At 44.1% G+C, this 17,098-nt stretch overlaps 1 protein-coding gene across 3 annotated transcripts in view; it reads left to right on the top strand.

The window, feature by feature from the left end:
- The window catches only part of LOC141139951 (mitochondrial ubiquitin ligase activator of nfkb 1-A-like), a 69,205-nt gene extending 58,346 nt beyond the window's left edge, over positions 1-10,859 (top strand). For all 3 annotated transcript variants that reach the window (XM_073626595.1, XM_073626594.1, XM_073626593.1), the window contains exon 4: positions 9,449-10,859. In XM_073626595.1, coding sequence (XP_073482696.1) covers positions 9,449-10,160 — 712 coding nt within the window. In that variant the 3' untranslated portion in view covers positions 10,161-10,859. The remainder of the gene's footprint in view (positions 1-9,448) is intronic.
- The last annotated feature ends 6,239 nt before the right edge of the window (positions 10,860-17,098 follow it).

Below are 17,098 nucleotides of genomic sequence, written 5' to 3'. Positions count from 1 at the left end.
CTTTTGTTGCCTGCGCTTGGGACATTAATGACTGTGTGTTGAGTTATTTTGAGGGGACAGCAAATTTACACTGTTATACAACTCACAACTTTACATTGTAGCAAAGTGTCATTTCATCAGTGTTGTCACATGAAAAGTTATAAAAAAAAATTTACAAAAATGTGAGGGGTGTACTCACTCTTGTGAGATACTGTACATAGCCTCTGCTGGAATAATCCAGGAAGATTATTAGCTTGGCAATTCTATAGCGTAGGTACTCTTGTTTCATTGGCTCACGAAGGACAGTGTCCTAATCACGGAAATAAAAGCCAAAATCTGGGCAAAAAAAAAAGTTTTTCCCATGCAGTGGGGCTGTGCACGGGTGTACTGCTTGTTTTGCCTAGGGGTGAGCTGATATTCACCTGATCTTTCGATCCTCTGGAAAATGGCACTCCCCCCACAGTCCAGCAGGGGACTATTCCTGGCCTATCAAGCATGCTCTGGGCGTCATGACATCAGAAACAGTTCACTATTGGAGCGCGGGGGTCCCGGACTGGTCTTTTGCTTGGAGGATCAGGGGATTAGGTAAGCGTATCTCTGCTCTCCTCACCCCTAGAAAAAAACAAGTTAACCAGGCAGTGCGGGAATGGGAAAAACATTTTTTTTTAGAGGTGGAGGATGAAGGTACGCGATGGGGTTCCTGGGGGCCTCCAACATCTGGCAGCCTATGAGAGTGCTCCACTGCAAAGAAAGATGAAAATGGCACTTGCAGAAGCAGAGTGCGAAGGAGGCGCTCAGTAAAAGATGTTGGGTCTTGATCCTCCACAGCCAGCCCCAGATTGTGAAGTTTGTTCCTGCGATTGCAGTTCTCTACATCCTCCACTTTAGATTTCAGAGACCGAACCTCGTACACACTACTCAGGTTGGACCCACTGTACTAAGAATCCAATGTTAGTACAGCGATCTCCCCTGCTGAGCTATTGTGTTCTTTGTTCATGAGCCTTCAACAGAAGCCGGCCCGGCTGCTATACACATGGGCCAAATGCCGACATTTTGCCTGTGTGCGACATTCGACCTGTGTGTACTAGGCTTTAGTACGTACGGCGTGCAGCTGAGCTAAGTGCTCTGTAACTGTGTCCTCTGATTCCTCATCAGCGTTCCACTTCAGGCAAGAGGTTGCAGAATTTCTCTATGTCTCAACAGGATAATCTGGTGTCTGTCTGGAAGGAGTCAATTTTAGAGCGAAGTGTCGTCTGACGGCTAGATATCGCCTGCATAAGAACTGTGAAGCTTGCCTGGTCTGGTCATCATCAGCAGGCAAAGCTGAGTAAAAGGATGTAGTCAGTAGCTACCAGTGCTCGAGAATCAGAAAAGGCTAACATAAAAGTAGAGCTCCTCACGCCTCCATTTGTTAACTTTTTAATTGCATGCTTATTTTAATTTTTTATCTTAGTCTAGATGTGTTTGTTATGCATTAGCTTTTTAATTGTATGTTTGGTATGAATTTACATTAAAAAAAAAAAATACGAGGGGGCGTGGCCCAGAGCTCCATCCGCCATAGACAAAGCTACACAATCTCTGAGGTATTCCCTTCACACACCGAGCCCACAACATGGGGACAGCATCCAGGAACTCCTCGGCATCTCGTTCCCGTTCCCCCAGAGACCTCACTGGGTCACAAACTCACAATATCCTGGAGATGTTCAGGGCCGGCAGAGGCAATATGGCGCTTTCCCGCCACAGAGCGGCCCACTCACAACCGCCGCCCCTGCCTCCACATCTAACTGCGTCCCCGACCTCCATCAATGCGCAATCCACCAAGGGGGACGGGGGGATTGTTCTCACCCCCCAACCTCCGATCAACATGCAGGATCTACGATCAATTGCGGACAACATCAAAGATACCCTCTCCGCTGCTATATCGGAGCTTAGGCTGGATCTCAGCGCCCTGAATGATCGTGTACAGATCATGGAGAAGGTGACTGAGTGCCATGACACCGCTATAATCTCCAATACTGACCGCATAGACTACCACACACTGCAGATGCGGGACATGCAGCGACACCTCGAAGACCTTGATAACAGGGGTCGGAGGCACAATCTGAGAATCAGAGGTCTTCCAGAATCTATTGAGGGAGACCGTATCTCGCAGGAAGTAGTGGGCATTTTTAATGGCCTCCTTCAACCTCCACAGACCCCCATCGCCATGGAGAGAATCCACCGCGCACTTAGTCCTAAAGGCAGGGAGAGTGACCCCCCGTGTGACATAATCTGCTGCATAGTGGACTATAAGTTAAAGGAGGAAATCATGCAGCGAGCCAGGGGCAAACAACATTCTTTCACGGGGACTCCCTCATTCATATCTACCAGGATCTCTTGGGTATCACTCTGCAGCATAGGCGAGACCTGAAACCCCTTTGGATACCCTCAGAGGGAAAAATATCCCATACAATTGGAAGTTTCCCTTTTGCCTCTCGGCCTCCACGCACGGCCGCACCGCTCTCCTCAAGGTACCTGAAGACATGCCTCACTTCTGTGACACGCTTGGCATCCCGGTGGTCCCTGTACTGAATTGGTATGCAGCCTTCCGCCCCGCTTCCTCACAACGTGATATGCTCCGGGAGGATCCCATGGATGCTCAAGCATCCAGACACCGCAGGAGACGTTCACCCTCCACCCTCAGGAACCGCTCCGGATACCGCAGTAGTCCCAGAGAAGCAAGCCCCACAACCTCACTGCGGTACAGAAGAGCTCGCAGGGACCGCTAATACCTGTTGATAGGGTCATTACCACCCGTCCGTGCCTCCAAGGTTCCGGCACCCATCCGTGAGTTTTATGTTCTTTCTTTGTACTGTTGTTCTAATGGCACGCTTTTACATTTGATTTTTCAGTGCCTGTTCTGGACATTGTCAGCTTAGGGTCCTGACCCTTAGAGTTTTGCCTCTCTCCCATATCCTTTACCCACACTGAAGAACCCTCTGTTTAATGTCTATTCATTTCCACCTCACTCACTTTGTGGGAACAGTGTCAAAACCCGCTGCCTCATATATACTCAGGATTACCTCCTTTCACACTCAAGGGTGCGTTCCAGGAGTAGACTGCTCTCGCTGAACTTCTCAGCATTAAGCCAGATACTACATTCACCAGGATGCATTGCGGTATTGGACTCCGCCCCACACCTTCCGCTAAAGCCCTATTGCTACGCCTATCTACGTGGACACTTCGGACTCGCTCTTCAATCAAGCGTGTCCCAGGATCTCTTCAACTCCAGCGACGTTCCTCTTCTCCGCGCATCCTTCCAATAGACTGCTTCAGTGCCGCCTCAGACTGACTTACACCACCCATCGGCTCACCTGGTATTTCAGAAGATCCGGCTCATATGACCCGCGTACCCGAAGCCCCTCCTGAACAGACACACATGGGACTCACTAGCTGAACGCCTGTACCCCTCTGTCCCAGCTACAACTTTCGGGTAATGTCCAGTGTCTCCTAGGTTCACATAACATATGCTTTTTACTGCATATTGTATGTTTTCCGTAGCAGACCCTACGTAATGTTTTTACTTATGCATGGCTTCCCGTAGTGGGTGTGCAACGCTTACAAGTCTGACATACCAACCAGAGGGGCGTCAATGGTGGCGGCCCACCCCTTGCGTCTGGGCTGCACCTATTGAAGCACCACTCCCATGCTCCATTCATCACAACTGGCACACATCACCTGCCAAAACCCTCCCCTTCTTACTGGTGAACGTATTTAACCAGGCAGAGGGGGCTTAGATAGGGTTTGGCTCTCTCCTAACGATCGGGGCAGGTGATTGGTCCCAGGGCCTGCTAACCACTCACCCACGTTCGGTTCACTAGCAGACGATTCAGTGATTCTGTTTTTAGGGCGCAGGATCAGATTATAATATCCTAGATTCACTGCCCGTACTCTAAAATCCCCACCGAGGTACGCACAAGGTCCAGCTGGGCAACACATGCAAACACTACCTCTCCCTGTTTGCTATACACCACTCCTATGGCGGTAGCTCATGTTCTCATTCATTTTTCCCACTTCTATCGTTCTCTCCCTGCCCTGGTATAGGTCAACCCCCACACGGGGTCGCGTCGGTGTGCAGCTCCCCTAATAGGGACTTGTGCGCCGCACACATTCCGTACCACTCCGATCCCATACCCTTGAGGCTGTTGGAAACTCTGTTTAACACCTCTTCGGATCATTCCTTGCCGCTCGTACCCTTGCTCAAATTAACTCCTGCTCCCCAGACCACATCCCCCTACCCTCACCTCTGTCCTAACCCACCCACACCCCACCAATGGCGAACCCACAAGTCATGAGCTCGCCTCAGGCGGATAGACAGCCTCAACACCACACTCTCAAATTATACTCACTGAACATCAGGGGCCTCAACACACCTGAAAAACTCTTATACTCTCTAAGACAATCTAAAGCACACATTGCACTTCTACAGGAAACACATTTCCAAACGGATTTCATCCCCAAACTCAAAGACCAACATTTCCCCACTGCCTTCCATTCCTCCAACGCAGAGGCTAAATCCAAAGGGGTAACCATCCTCATTTCGAGAAATTGCCCCTTCCAGGTGACTGACGTCCAAAGAGACCCGCTAGGCCGCTTTCTCTTTCTTAAAGGCACTCTACATCACACGCCCTTTACGATCGCCAACATTTATGCCCCCAACTCAGGCCAAGTCACATTCTTTCGCAATACCCTTCAACTACTCTTCAGCTTCCAGTCAGGAACACTTATTCTCGGTGGTGATTTCAACGTGTCACTGACACCAGCGGTAGACACATTGAATGGCACATCCTCTCTACCTTACAGGGCCTTAAGGGCGATCAAACGGCAACTTAGTAACTTACTACTACATGACACGTGGTGCACGTTACATCCCAAAGATAAAGATTTTACTTTCTTTTCCGCTCCACATAACAAATACTCTAGACTGGACCACTAACGAACCTCACCAAAGCTACCATTGACCCAGCCATACTTTCGGACCACAGTCCCATCTCCATGACCCTACAACTGACCTCACCATACGTGAAGACACGTATCTGGCGCCTTGACAATTCCCTGCTCAATGACGAGATCAATATTCAAAAACTAACCACATGCCTATCTAACTTTAAGGAGAACTCCTCACCAGACGTAGCACCCGCAGTCACATGGGCCGCACACAAATGTGTCATTCGCTGCGAATTGTTCGCAATGGCATCTCGCCGAAACAAACTTCAAACCGCACGCATTGCTGAATTAACCACGCACATTCGCTCACTCGAACAAAAACAAAGCCTCCCTCGCTACCTCTGCCCTATCCGAACTGTCACAGGCACGGGTGGACCTCTTGGAGGTGCTAAACGCCAAACTGAATCGTAAGTTCGCATTGACACAAAAATTATATTATGAGTTTGGCAACAAAGCCGGCAAACTCTTAGCGAGGGCACTTCAATCCAAAAAGGCTTCACACACCATTCACAGAATTAACAACACCAGGGGCGACGCAGTGGTCACCAATGAAGGCATCTCGTCCCAATTTATACAGTATTTCTCCAAACTCTACAACCTCCCAACGTCCCAACCCACTGAATCTAAAGTTAACCGTCTGAAAGCCATTAACGATTTCTTAACGCAATTCGGCCCGACCCCTCTCTCCCCTGAAGATTCACATACTTTAGACCTTCCACTTTCTACTGACGAACTCCTCTTTGCATTAAAACAAATGAAGACGGCAAAAGCCCGGGTCCAGATGGCTTTTCGGCTAGTTACTACAAATCCTTCCCGACCATTCTCCTCCCACACCTAGCCAAAGCCCTCAACAACCTCTCACCAAACTCGGCCGCACATACCGACTTACTTGAAGCCCATATCACCCTTATACCTAAACAAGGCAAGGACCCCACATTGGTCACCAACTATCGCCCCATTTCGCTACTAAATGTGGATCTAAAGCTATACGCAAAAGCACTAGCCAATCGCATTCTCCCTTTCATTCCGACTCTGGTCTCACTTGAACAAGCGGGTTTTGTCCCTGGCCGGGAGGCCAGAGACGACACCACGGAAGCCCTAAACGTCCACCACTGGCTCCCTAAATCATCTACACAAGACTTCTTCCTCTCGCTGGATGCAGAGAAGGCGTTCGACAGGGTGGCCTGGGACTACATGGAGGCCACGTTACGTGCGGTGGGACTACCACCCCGCATGCTCCAAATGATTTTGGCCCTTTATGCCTCTCCGAAGGCCAGACTCCGGATCAACGGGGGACTGTCGGACGCCTTTTCTGTATCCAATGGGACGCGTCAGGGTTGCCCTCTGTCCCCCTAATATTTATACCGACCATGGAACCCATGCTTCGTAAACTGAGACTTAATCCCACTATCAGAGGCATAGACATCCATCGTAATCAATACAAAATGGCTGCCTATGCCGATGACCTCTTACTTTTTCTTACAGACCCCATCACAACCCTCCCCAACCTTCTAGCCGACTTTGCCCTTTTCAAATCCCTATCCAACTTACAAATAAATTTCGACAAATCTAAAGCCCTCAATGTCAACCTGCCGATTGATACTGTCAACCTATGCAAACACAACTTCCCATTTGTTTGGGAACGTTCCGAAATATCCTACCTTGGCATCAAAATCACTACCAACTTAAAAGATTTATACACCAAAAATTTCTTGCCGCTGCTCCGGGCCATCCAAAGTGATCTCCAGAAGTGGCATCTGGGCTCTTTCTCTTGAATGGGCAGAATAGCGGTAAAAAAATGAACATTTTGCCCAGAATCCTCTACCTCCTCCAAGCCATACCGATCAAGATACCAGCCTCCTTCTTCTCTTCCTATAAAAGTATTTGCAGGTCTTTTGTGTGGTCCGCCAAACGCCCACGACTTAGCTGGGAGAGGCTGGTTCTTCCCAAGCAGCTGGGAGGCCTGAGTCTCCCAGACCTTCAAAAATACCACTGGGCCTGCCATCTGACCAGACTGGTGGACTGGCACGTCCATCGCTCTTCCAAAGACTGGATCAGGCTTGAAGACTCCTTTACGCACCTCCTCATAGCTGACTTGCCCTGGATAGACCACACGTACATGACCAAAGATCTCTTAGCACACCCGTTCATTGGCACCACTTTATCGATATTTAAACTAGCATGCAAAACGCTTGCTTTCACCCCCGCGCCAGGCCCAATGACCCCATTAGTCGACAACCCAGACTTCCCCCCGGGAATGAAACTGAAAGACCCAACCCTCGAAACACTCTCTTCACGAGCCAGAGCACATGAATTCTTCGGGAACGGGACCCTCCTACCCTACCCTACTCTATCTGCACAACTACCTAACCACGACATACCCTTTTACAAATACCTACAATTGAGACATTTCTTCCAATCACATCAACGAAACCCCCCTTGGCATAGGGAACTCACACAGCTTGAAATTCTCTGCTCCAGCACAGAACCCCAAGACCACCTAATTTCAACTATTTACTCTCTCCTATTTTCCCGACACAAGGTCAAGGACGACAAAATTGTGAGACAATGGGAGCATGACTTATCCATAGATCTCACCCTGTCGGAGTGGGACCGCATATTTACCCTAATGCACAAGGGCTCCATTAACGTCTCAACTCAGGAAAATAGATACAAACTGTTCTCGAAATGGTATAGGACGCCAGACAAGGTCCATCACTTTCACCCCACTATCACCCCGACTTGCTGAAGATGTAATGTAGCCCGCGGTACCCTACTTCACATCTGGTGGGACTGCACCCTTATACAACCATTCTGGTCAGAAATTCACCGACTGATCTCCCACATCACCACGCACACACCAACCTTCTCACCGGCCAGCTATTTACTACACCATAACACAAAGTCATGCAGCTCCTATAAAAAATCTCTGACTCTATACCTCATCAATGCGGCCAATTTATGTATCCCCGCCCTATGGAAGAATTCCGCCCCCCCCATCGGTGAAAGACTGGATTCGTAGGGTAGACAGAATAGCTGACATGGAACAACTTATATGCCAAGCTAATGACAACCCGACCAAATATAATACTACCTGGGCATGCTGGTCACATTACAGGCAATCCCAAACACAGAACGCTTTATCTCCAACATCAACACCTGCACCCTAAATGCGTCTAACTGTCTTCCACCACAGGTCCCCCCACCTCATTCACCCGCCACCCCCCCCCTCCCCCCCTCACTCCACACCTCCCTTTTCACATTGAGCTAATACTGTCTCAACTTCTGAAGCTCCATATCCCTACCCAAATTCTTTATTTTTACGTAGTTTCTTACAAATAAGACCTCCACCCCCAGCTACACATTCAAATCTCTACCAATACTATCACCTTATCACTCTGACTCTCTAGCGGGAACCAAGATTAAAGCTTGCCACACCGTCTCCCCTTTGGACACAATCAATGAGTCCTCCTACACTCTGCTCCTTTCACAGCGATGGTCCCGTTAGGGGTGAACGGAGAGGGGGTAGAACCTTGACGGTGTGGATGTATCTTCCATACTCTTCCCGCTCTGCACAATGCCAGGCCTATTGTACAAGGGGACGCAAAATGTGAGCACATTGGATTGACTCAATGTTTTCTCGTCCTTTTCAGTCTCTGATGACGTGCCACATAAAACTCCCCCTAACTTCCCACATCCACTGATCGCCTACGGTCTTTAACACAAGGGCCGCTCCTCATGCATTCCCATTCATCATTTTTTCACTTTTTGCTTCCTTCCTTCGTTTTATTATCCTGTTGCAAATGTCTGTTTGTATACATCAATCACCTGTATCTCTGCTTACTGCAATTATATGCTCTGTATCACTGGTGAACTTGTAAAATTCAATTAAAAAAAAAAATACATCTAGACTAAGAAGAAAACTTAAAACAAGCATGTGTTTAACATATGCAAAAAAAAATTTTAAAAATGGTTCTGGAGGCTAAAAAGGATTAACACTACAATTTATTTTTTTTGTTATGGTTAGTCTTTAGTAAACCTTGAGATCTGTAATAGGTAAGCATTACACTTGGAACCATGGAAAACCTGGCTCAGCTGTCTGAGGTACAAAAAATGAGCAATGACAGCTGCCATTTTTTGTTCTTTAAACCAAGACTGTGACACCCCCTCCACCACCAATTACTTTTTAGTACTACATAATTAACAGTTACTAAAATAATGCATTATGGGATTCGTTTTTAAGTATTTCCAAAAAGGTAGCAACAGTACAAAATGTGGCTCATCATATGAGGAAATGTAGGAGAGTCTTTGCAAAGGACTAGAATCTTACTTGAAAAGCTTTGTATTCTTTGAATTGTATTTTTTGTGTTCATATGCTGGCACCTTTGCCAGCAGGTTGGCTCTTAATATATGCTGAAGATAAGGTACAGCTTTTAAATAGTAAGGTGGCTTGTGACTTGCCTAACATGCTTTCTTTCTGCAGGAATGAATATGTACGAGTAATTTACGAGTGTGTGAAAGAAATTCCCTTCCAACTATGTCCTCTGGAGGGTAATGAGGTCTCTGTGCTAGTTTGTGATCCACAGAATGCCTCCGGTTTGACATTGCAGATTGTTCACGAGCGGTTTCATCATGCCTCTTTGGGCCTAGGTGAGTTACTAGGGCACTACTTCAGTGGGGAAAAGCCTACAGGCATGTTGGAAACAGAGGAGATTCTGCCTGTGGGCGCCATACTAACTGGAGTAGGAAAATTGACACTGAATAATAAAGGGGAAATGACATTGGAGCCTCCTGAAGATGGTTGTAGATACTTTTTATCCCTTTCTGGATATGAAGACATACTGTATCAACAAAAGTCCCTAGCTCATTTTTGGAGGGGTGCAGCTTTGTTCTTTGGAGCTTTGGGGACAGTTGTGATATGCATTGCCATGTATCGAGCCTATCAGAGATATAAGGAGAAACACAAAAGTCAAGACCGCTTGGATGAGCTGCAGATTCAGACTCTGGACGTTGATGAGGATCTAGTTGATTCTGAAAGATTATGTGTGATCTGCATTTTGAGAACACGAGAATGTGTGATCTTGCCTTGTGGGCATGTATGTTGCTGCTTTCTGTGTTACCAGGCTCTTCCTAACCACATGTGTCCCATCTGCAGATGTTCTATAGAAAGAGTCGTTCCTCTTTTCCAGATATGAATAAAGAATTTTATGGCCTTATTCTTTACAGGTACACTCAAAACTAAATGCTAAATCTGGAGATACATAAATGAAGCCTACACTGGCCATACATTATACAATTTTCTTATTCAATTTTCTTTACATTTACCTTAAACGATGTAGTCCAAGGGCCTGCCTGATTGCATACAATTTGAAAGTGTATAGGTTTAAACTCATATTATATGGTTTTGGTAGTCTGCCTGCTCGGGACCTCAGTTTTTCATCCAGATATTGCTGTGATTTACCAGTCTATTCCAGTTTATCTAATCAGTAATTTTTTAATCTGGAAAGGGATCCTCTGCTTTTGAAGCAAGAATTCCCAAACCCAACCACTGTTGGCTCTTTGTTATCTCTCACATAGAGAAAATCTTAATTAGGAAAATGGCAGTGCCATAGCACACTAGTGATCATGTTGCCTGGGAAAACTTGCCAGTGATAGGATTACCATACAGGGCAGAAAAACCTATTCCAAGTATCTCTTTCTTGCTGGTGGAAACAGTGAGATGTCACTCTATGCTTTCTGCCAATGACAGGATCTCTAGTGTGCCATGGGACTAAAAAAAAAAAAAAAAGACAATTTCTACCATTTAATGAAGAGCCCCAGTCTGGAAAAAAATAAAAAAATAAAGGTCAGCAGCTACAAATACTGTAGCTGCTGAATTTTAATATAAGGGGACTTACCTGTCCAGGGATCCCGCGATGTCAGCACCCTGAGACGATTTGTCAATTGCCTTCAGGTGCAGGAGCCGGCATTGTAAATAAAGGGTTTCCTACTGCGCATGCACGAGTCGCGTTGCACTTTGTGAATGGTCCCACCGTCTTCAGGAACCTGTGTGTGTCCCAGAAGGCAGCAGGGGGGAGGAGGGGCCGGAAATGCTCGTAGATCGCCCAGGCGATCTTACCCGGAAGTGGGTACCTGTAAAAACCAGGTACCCTCTCCCCCCCTAAAAAGTGGCAAATACATCAAGAGATATTTGAATTCTGGCACCCAACTCTAAGCTTGCCATACACTGTGTAAATTTTGTCCAGCTTCTGATGACTGAATTAATTCACTTAGTGGGTAGCCCTGTCAGCCCACTAGTGCCTGATATTATTCAACTGAAAAATCGAAGGTTCCAGGCAGAAAGTTGTTGGCTGAACAGTTGCTGCATCCAGTTAGATGCAGCTGCTGTTTGGGTATTCAGAATATAGTAGTTTAGCAGGAGGATTTGTCCATCTGTGCTGTATGTTGTGGATGAAGGAATCTGTTAGATATTTCATTGTTTTATTTTGGCTGCAGAGTATAGCCAGCTTTAGGTATATTAAATAATTAACTTTATGTCTTTAGTATAATTACAGCAATTACTGAGTAGTTTTAGCAGCTTACTGAATTTTCACTTATTGCCTAAGATTGCTCTTTACATGTAGCTAATTAAGTGAATAATGATTTTATTTAAGCAAAAATTGGGTAACGGTTAGGCATTGAACTTTGATGGTGAATTGTATTTCCTATTGTTAAGATAGAGTAAGGTGTGTATCCTTGATGTACTTTCTGACATTTCTCTTAGATGCTTAGTCCACTCAGTGGATACTAAATCAAATTCTAAAAGTAGTTATATACCCTCGCAATCTAAAATGTGAAAATTACGGTACAGCTGCCAGCACTTCCTTTGTATCACACACACACATAAAAAACTTGTGATCAAAAAGTATATCTATAGTTCAGCGCCTAATCTATCTACCCATTAAAACATAAATATACAATTGGGCTAAGTGTGAAATATTACATAAACAATTATATACAGTGTATGTGTGTATATATGTGTGTTTATATATATTTATATATATATATATATATATATATATATATATATATATATATATATATATATATATATATATATATATATAGTGTGTATGTAGAGATAGAGAAAAGAAACGCCAGATATTTTTAATCACTAAAAGTCCCTGTGACAAAGTATTCATTAGGGGGAAAAAAAGATATCTACCTCCAGTATAAAGTTGTGTCTGCAAACGCTGTTTCTTCATGCCGCAATGTGTGCCTCTTCCAACACTACCACAAATGCTTGTAAATCTGCTGACCTCAATGAAAACCTCAATGTGGCGAGAACTACTTCAAAATAATACCACATCTAGTGTTCTCTGTAAAATGCTTTATTCCTCATAGGCACAAACCAAAAATACTCCCGAGCAAGAAACTTGAAAAGCTGATACAATAAAAAAAGTTAAAAAGCCTGAATCCACTTCCTTCACCATTAAAATGAGACCAAGCCAACACTAGCTGCTGCTTTGTAACACACCACCAGCGGCTGTATGTGATGTCACTCCTTGGCTCCGCCCTGACAAGTTGTGTCTCTGGGGTGGGGGGTGGGGGGACTTCTTCAGGGTACCTGATTTATTTATTTGTTTATGAACATTTTGTCACGAGGACTTTTGGTGATAAAAACCTCTGGAATTTCTTTATATATACACTATATTGTCAAAAGTATTGGGACGCCTGCCTTTACACTCACATGAACTTTAATGACATCAATTGGTCTGTAGGGTTCAATATTGAGTTGACCCACCTTTTGCAGCTATAACAGCTTCAACTCTTCTGGGAAGGCTGTCCACAAGGTTTAGTGTCTATGGGAATGTTTGACCATTCTTCCAGAAGCGCATTTGTGAGGTCAGTCACAAATATTCTGTTTTTAATGGATTCTTTATAATAATGAAATAAACTGGAACAAATATTTAACTTCCACAATATACAGTTGTAGAGTTGTAAAGCTATAAAAACAATTTTGACTGCTACAAAATGTATTAAAAGCTGGGCCAGGTAGGAAGACCTCTAAGGCCAGATAGGCTTGTCACGCAGTGTCTAATATCTGAGACATTTATTACATCAATTTGAAAAAAGTTGTATTTATAGACTACTATGTATTTCTCAGATCCTTGCTAGGTGTTGCTTTAATGTACTTGAACTTTACAGAAGGAGTATATCCTGATAGCAAGAGATTAGTGAAAAGCCACTAGAAGCGGTGAACTGTCTACTTTACTTTAGTATGCATTAAAGAGAAACTAAAATGTTTTTGGTCATTTTTTTTTTAGGTTTGAAAAATTGATGCTGCAACAGTGTTTCATTAATATTTATTTTTGATATAATCATTTAGCACAGAGTGCTTGATGACGTGCTTGCAAAGAAATCCTTATGACATGACAAGACAGCTCAGCGGTAGCTGCTCATGCCCTATAAACTAGAGGCGGGGAAGGTGGTTTGTTGTCATGTGACAAGCCGACACCCCTCTTTATTCTCTCTGGCGTTGGCAGTAGGATGTCCTCAGTGCTGCATAGAACCCCCAAGGTTTTTGCCCATAAGGACCTAGGCTCACAGGAAGTGATTGAATTACATTGACATCATCAAACCTGGAAAAGTATTATTAGCCAGTGATCATGAAGGGCGGCGCTGGAGCATGGAGGGTGAGAAATAATTTGCAGACTTGATCTTAAAAAGGAAACACTGAAAAATCATAAAAGCAAAATATAAACCTGAAGTTGGGTTTTAAGTTGAAGTCACACAGGCCATTTATGCAGATTGTTTTATTAATATTACATTTGGGAAATCCCATGCAAAGCACAATTTATTGTATAGGAAAAGACAATACTATATTTCTGTGGAAGAGAAGTTTTATTCTTTGTGGAAGCATGAGGCTAGGCAGGTTTTTAAAACCACAATTGCTGTTGCTGTAGGTAAAAAAATAAAGCAAATACCTTTTGCAGATATCTGCTTTAATTTTCCCACCTACACTATTCAAATGACAGCTAAAATGCCTTTGATTGCTTTAAATAAAAAAGGGCAATCCCCTTTTCTCACATTTTTCCAAAATACTTCTACTACACTAGTCTTTTTCTACACATAGTTGTGATTTGACAGTCCCCACATCCAGAGCTATATGCAGACTTGCTGCCCCCTTGGAGGGAATCTTCACTGTTGTGATTTCATAATTTGCCATGTCACGAATGTTAATTCTCCATTACGAGCGCTAGTTTACAAGACCGACCGCTTCTGGCTCACCCTTGCTTCCGAGCATGCGTGTTTGTACTTTGGACTTTTGTCCAACGGACTTGTGTACACGCGCTCGGAAAATCCGACAACAGACATTTGTCCGCGGAAAATTTTAAAACATGCTATTCAATATTTGTCTGCAGAAAATCCGACAACAATTGTCCGATGGAGCACAACAGCCTGTCATCACACATTTCCCATCTGAAAATCCGATCGTGTGTACGAGGCTTAAGTTCCCTCTGAGAACTTGGCAGAAGTTATCATGCTGCTAACAGACAAACGACGCAGCAGAAAGACATGGCACTTAGAGCTTTGGGGAGAGATAAGTAAACACTACAGATATGTGCCTAGGTCAGATTTCATGAACGGGGTTTACATTAGAAGCTGACTGGCTGCAGAGATGCACCAGATTTTGCACTCTCCAGTTTTAGTACTGCATTGATTAAACTTCATAGTGTGACTTTTATGGACTGCAGCTTTGTTCTTTGTTTTTACAAAGTTAATATTGATTGTAATCAAAATTAATACAGTACAGATGTCTCTAAAATATAATTGAAATTAACTGAAACTATTTTAGATTTTAGTCTCTTTTATGATCTTTAGGATGATTTGCTTCACAGCACATGCAGCTAGAGAGGTCAGGGATTGCTTGTTTTAAAGAATAATTCCAGGTATGGATATTTTATACAGCCTAGACCAATGTTATGATGCATATACCACTACTTCAGTGATCTCCACTTTCTGAGGATTCTGAGTCCTGCGCTGATTGGCTGCCCTGCTGCATTGTGGACACAGAAGGTTGGTCATTCAGCACAGCTCCATTCAGTAAATGCTTTGCGAGCGAGCCGTTTCTTCAATGCGCATGTGGATACAGTGAATATCTCCTAAACGGTGCAAGTTTAGGAGATATTCACAGTACCTACACGTAAGCCCTATTATAGGCTTACCTGTAGGTAAAAGTGGTAGTACAGGGTTTACAACCACTTTTTAGTAAAAGTTTTACTGCGCTATGTTGCACTTCCCTTTTCTTGTTTTTTTATACCAAGTTGCAAAATTGAATTTGGGCCTTAAGGTTTGTTTTGACCATGGTCATGAAGGGGTTAAACCATTTTAAGGATGCATTTTGATACCTGGTACTTCATAGATACAGAACACTCCCATCCCCTTTATGCTGTATGCAGGTCGTCGTACACCTGTGGCCCCTCAGTGGACACCACTGTATAGAGGAACTGTGCTAAATTTCATACACTCAAAATAATTTAAAAAAATTAAATTATAGATAAAAAGACAGCAATAATAGGCTAATAGGGTGGCTGCATTAGCAGTTAACATTGGGTACTTCTGCATAGTGGTTTTTATTCACTTACAATGAAGATGCATCATCCATGCAATAATACCAGTGTAGTGTTGCTATCTTGATGACTCAGTCGCAAGAAGGTTTAGCATAAATGTGTTTAAATACTTTTAGATTTATAAAGCTGTAATAGCAATGAATGCCCAACAATAACCTAACTCTTCTTTGAACTCCCCCATTTTCTCAAATACTTTTTTATAAATTTTATGCAGACAAATATAAAGCTGGGAAAGTTTTTCTGTTTCCATGGTAATTCCGGGCTGATGTGAGGAAGAGAGATAGAGAGACTAGAACTAGAGGTTGCTATGGAAACAAGGCAGAGATTTGTCCTGGACACCCTTCCCCCAAACAGTGTAACACCGCTAGCCCTCATACTCTACACACCATACTTGTCACACTGCTTACACTCCTGCCATTACGTCATAATGCCATTGCCATGATCTAAATACTGTGTCACTCTAATGCACGTTGCAATATATTACTTCTTTATTTCATTGCACAGTGATTGCCAAACAGAATATTCTGTCTTCAACACCTTAACAAATTAACACTACTAGCTCTACATATAGTGTAGGTGACACGCCTCCAGTCCACCCACTTACTGTCACACTGTCACCCTCTTCTAGTTGTCTGTTATCACACACAGACTAACACCTTATCCAAAGCATGTTACAATGCTCACCTTTCTTCCCTCTTCAGGTCCATTTGCTTGTGCAGAGTAGATCTTTCAATTCTGGCAATCAGCAGCAGAAATCTTTCTTTGATGAAACTGTAAGGATTTACCATGCTTTTTGTACTCAACAGCGGAAACAAAATATATGTAATTTGATTGGTTACTGTGGATAAAAGATTTGATGAAACTGTAGGGATTTAGCATGCTTCTTGTACTCAACAGCAGAAACAAAATTTATGTAATTCGATCGGTTACTGTGGATAAAAGGGTTGGTTCACCCTTACCAAAAATGTACCTATGTAACTGTGTGGCTTTGACTAAAGTAGATAATTCCCTTGCTATACGTGTAGCCACCATTTATGTACCTCCTGAAACCTGTCTGAAAAACCCCCAGAGATGGCATCATCACAGTCTGTGACCAGACAACAAATAGGGGGTGCTGCTCATTCTCCATCCAGCTTTTTTACTGTAGTATACTGCTAGGAATGCTGGCAAGGACAGAGCTCACCCCAGCTTCAATGATACAACAGACAACACAATGATACAACAGACAACGCATTTCACTCCATCCCTGGAGCTTAATCATGGGGATCCCCATGATTAAGCTTCGGGGGGGGGTGAAATGTGTTGACGGGCATGGCTTGGCTGGAGCCCGGGCTGAGGCTGTCATTTCACATATACACAGGCTCTTGCAGTAATGTGCAGCGCATAGAACCTTTTTTGTCTGTTGTATCATCCCATCTTATTATGTTGCTAGGACGTTGCTAAGACACTCACAACTGTTACTGCTTACCCCCAGCACCACAGGAGTGAGATCTCTAAGCCCACACTTGCGTGGTCCACTA

This window comes from Aquarana catesbeiana, linkage group LG04 (genome assembly GCF_042186555.1).
Source record: "Aquarana catesbeiana isolate 2022-GZ linkage group LG04, ASM4218655v1, whole genome shotgun sequence".
Lineage (NCBI taxonomy): Eukaryota > Metazoa > Chordata > Amphibia > Anura > Ranidae > Aquarana > Aquarana catesbeiana.
This window is presented reverse-complemented; position numbering and strand designations above follow the sequence as displayed.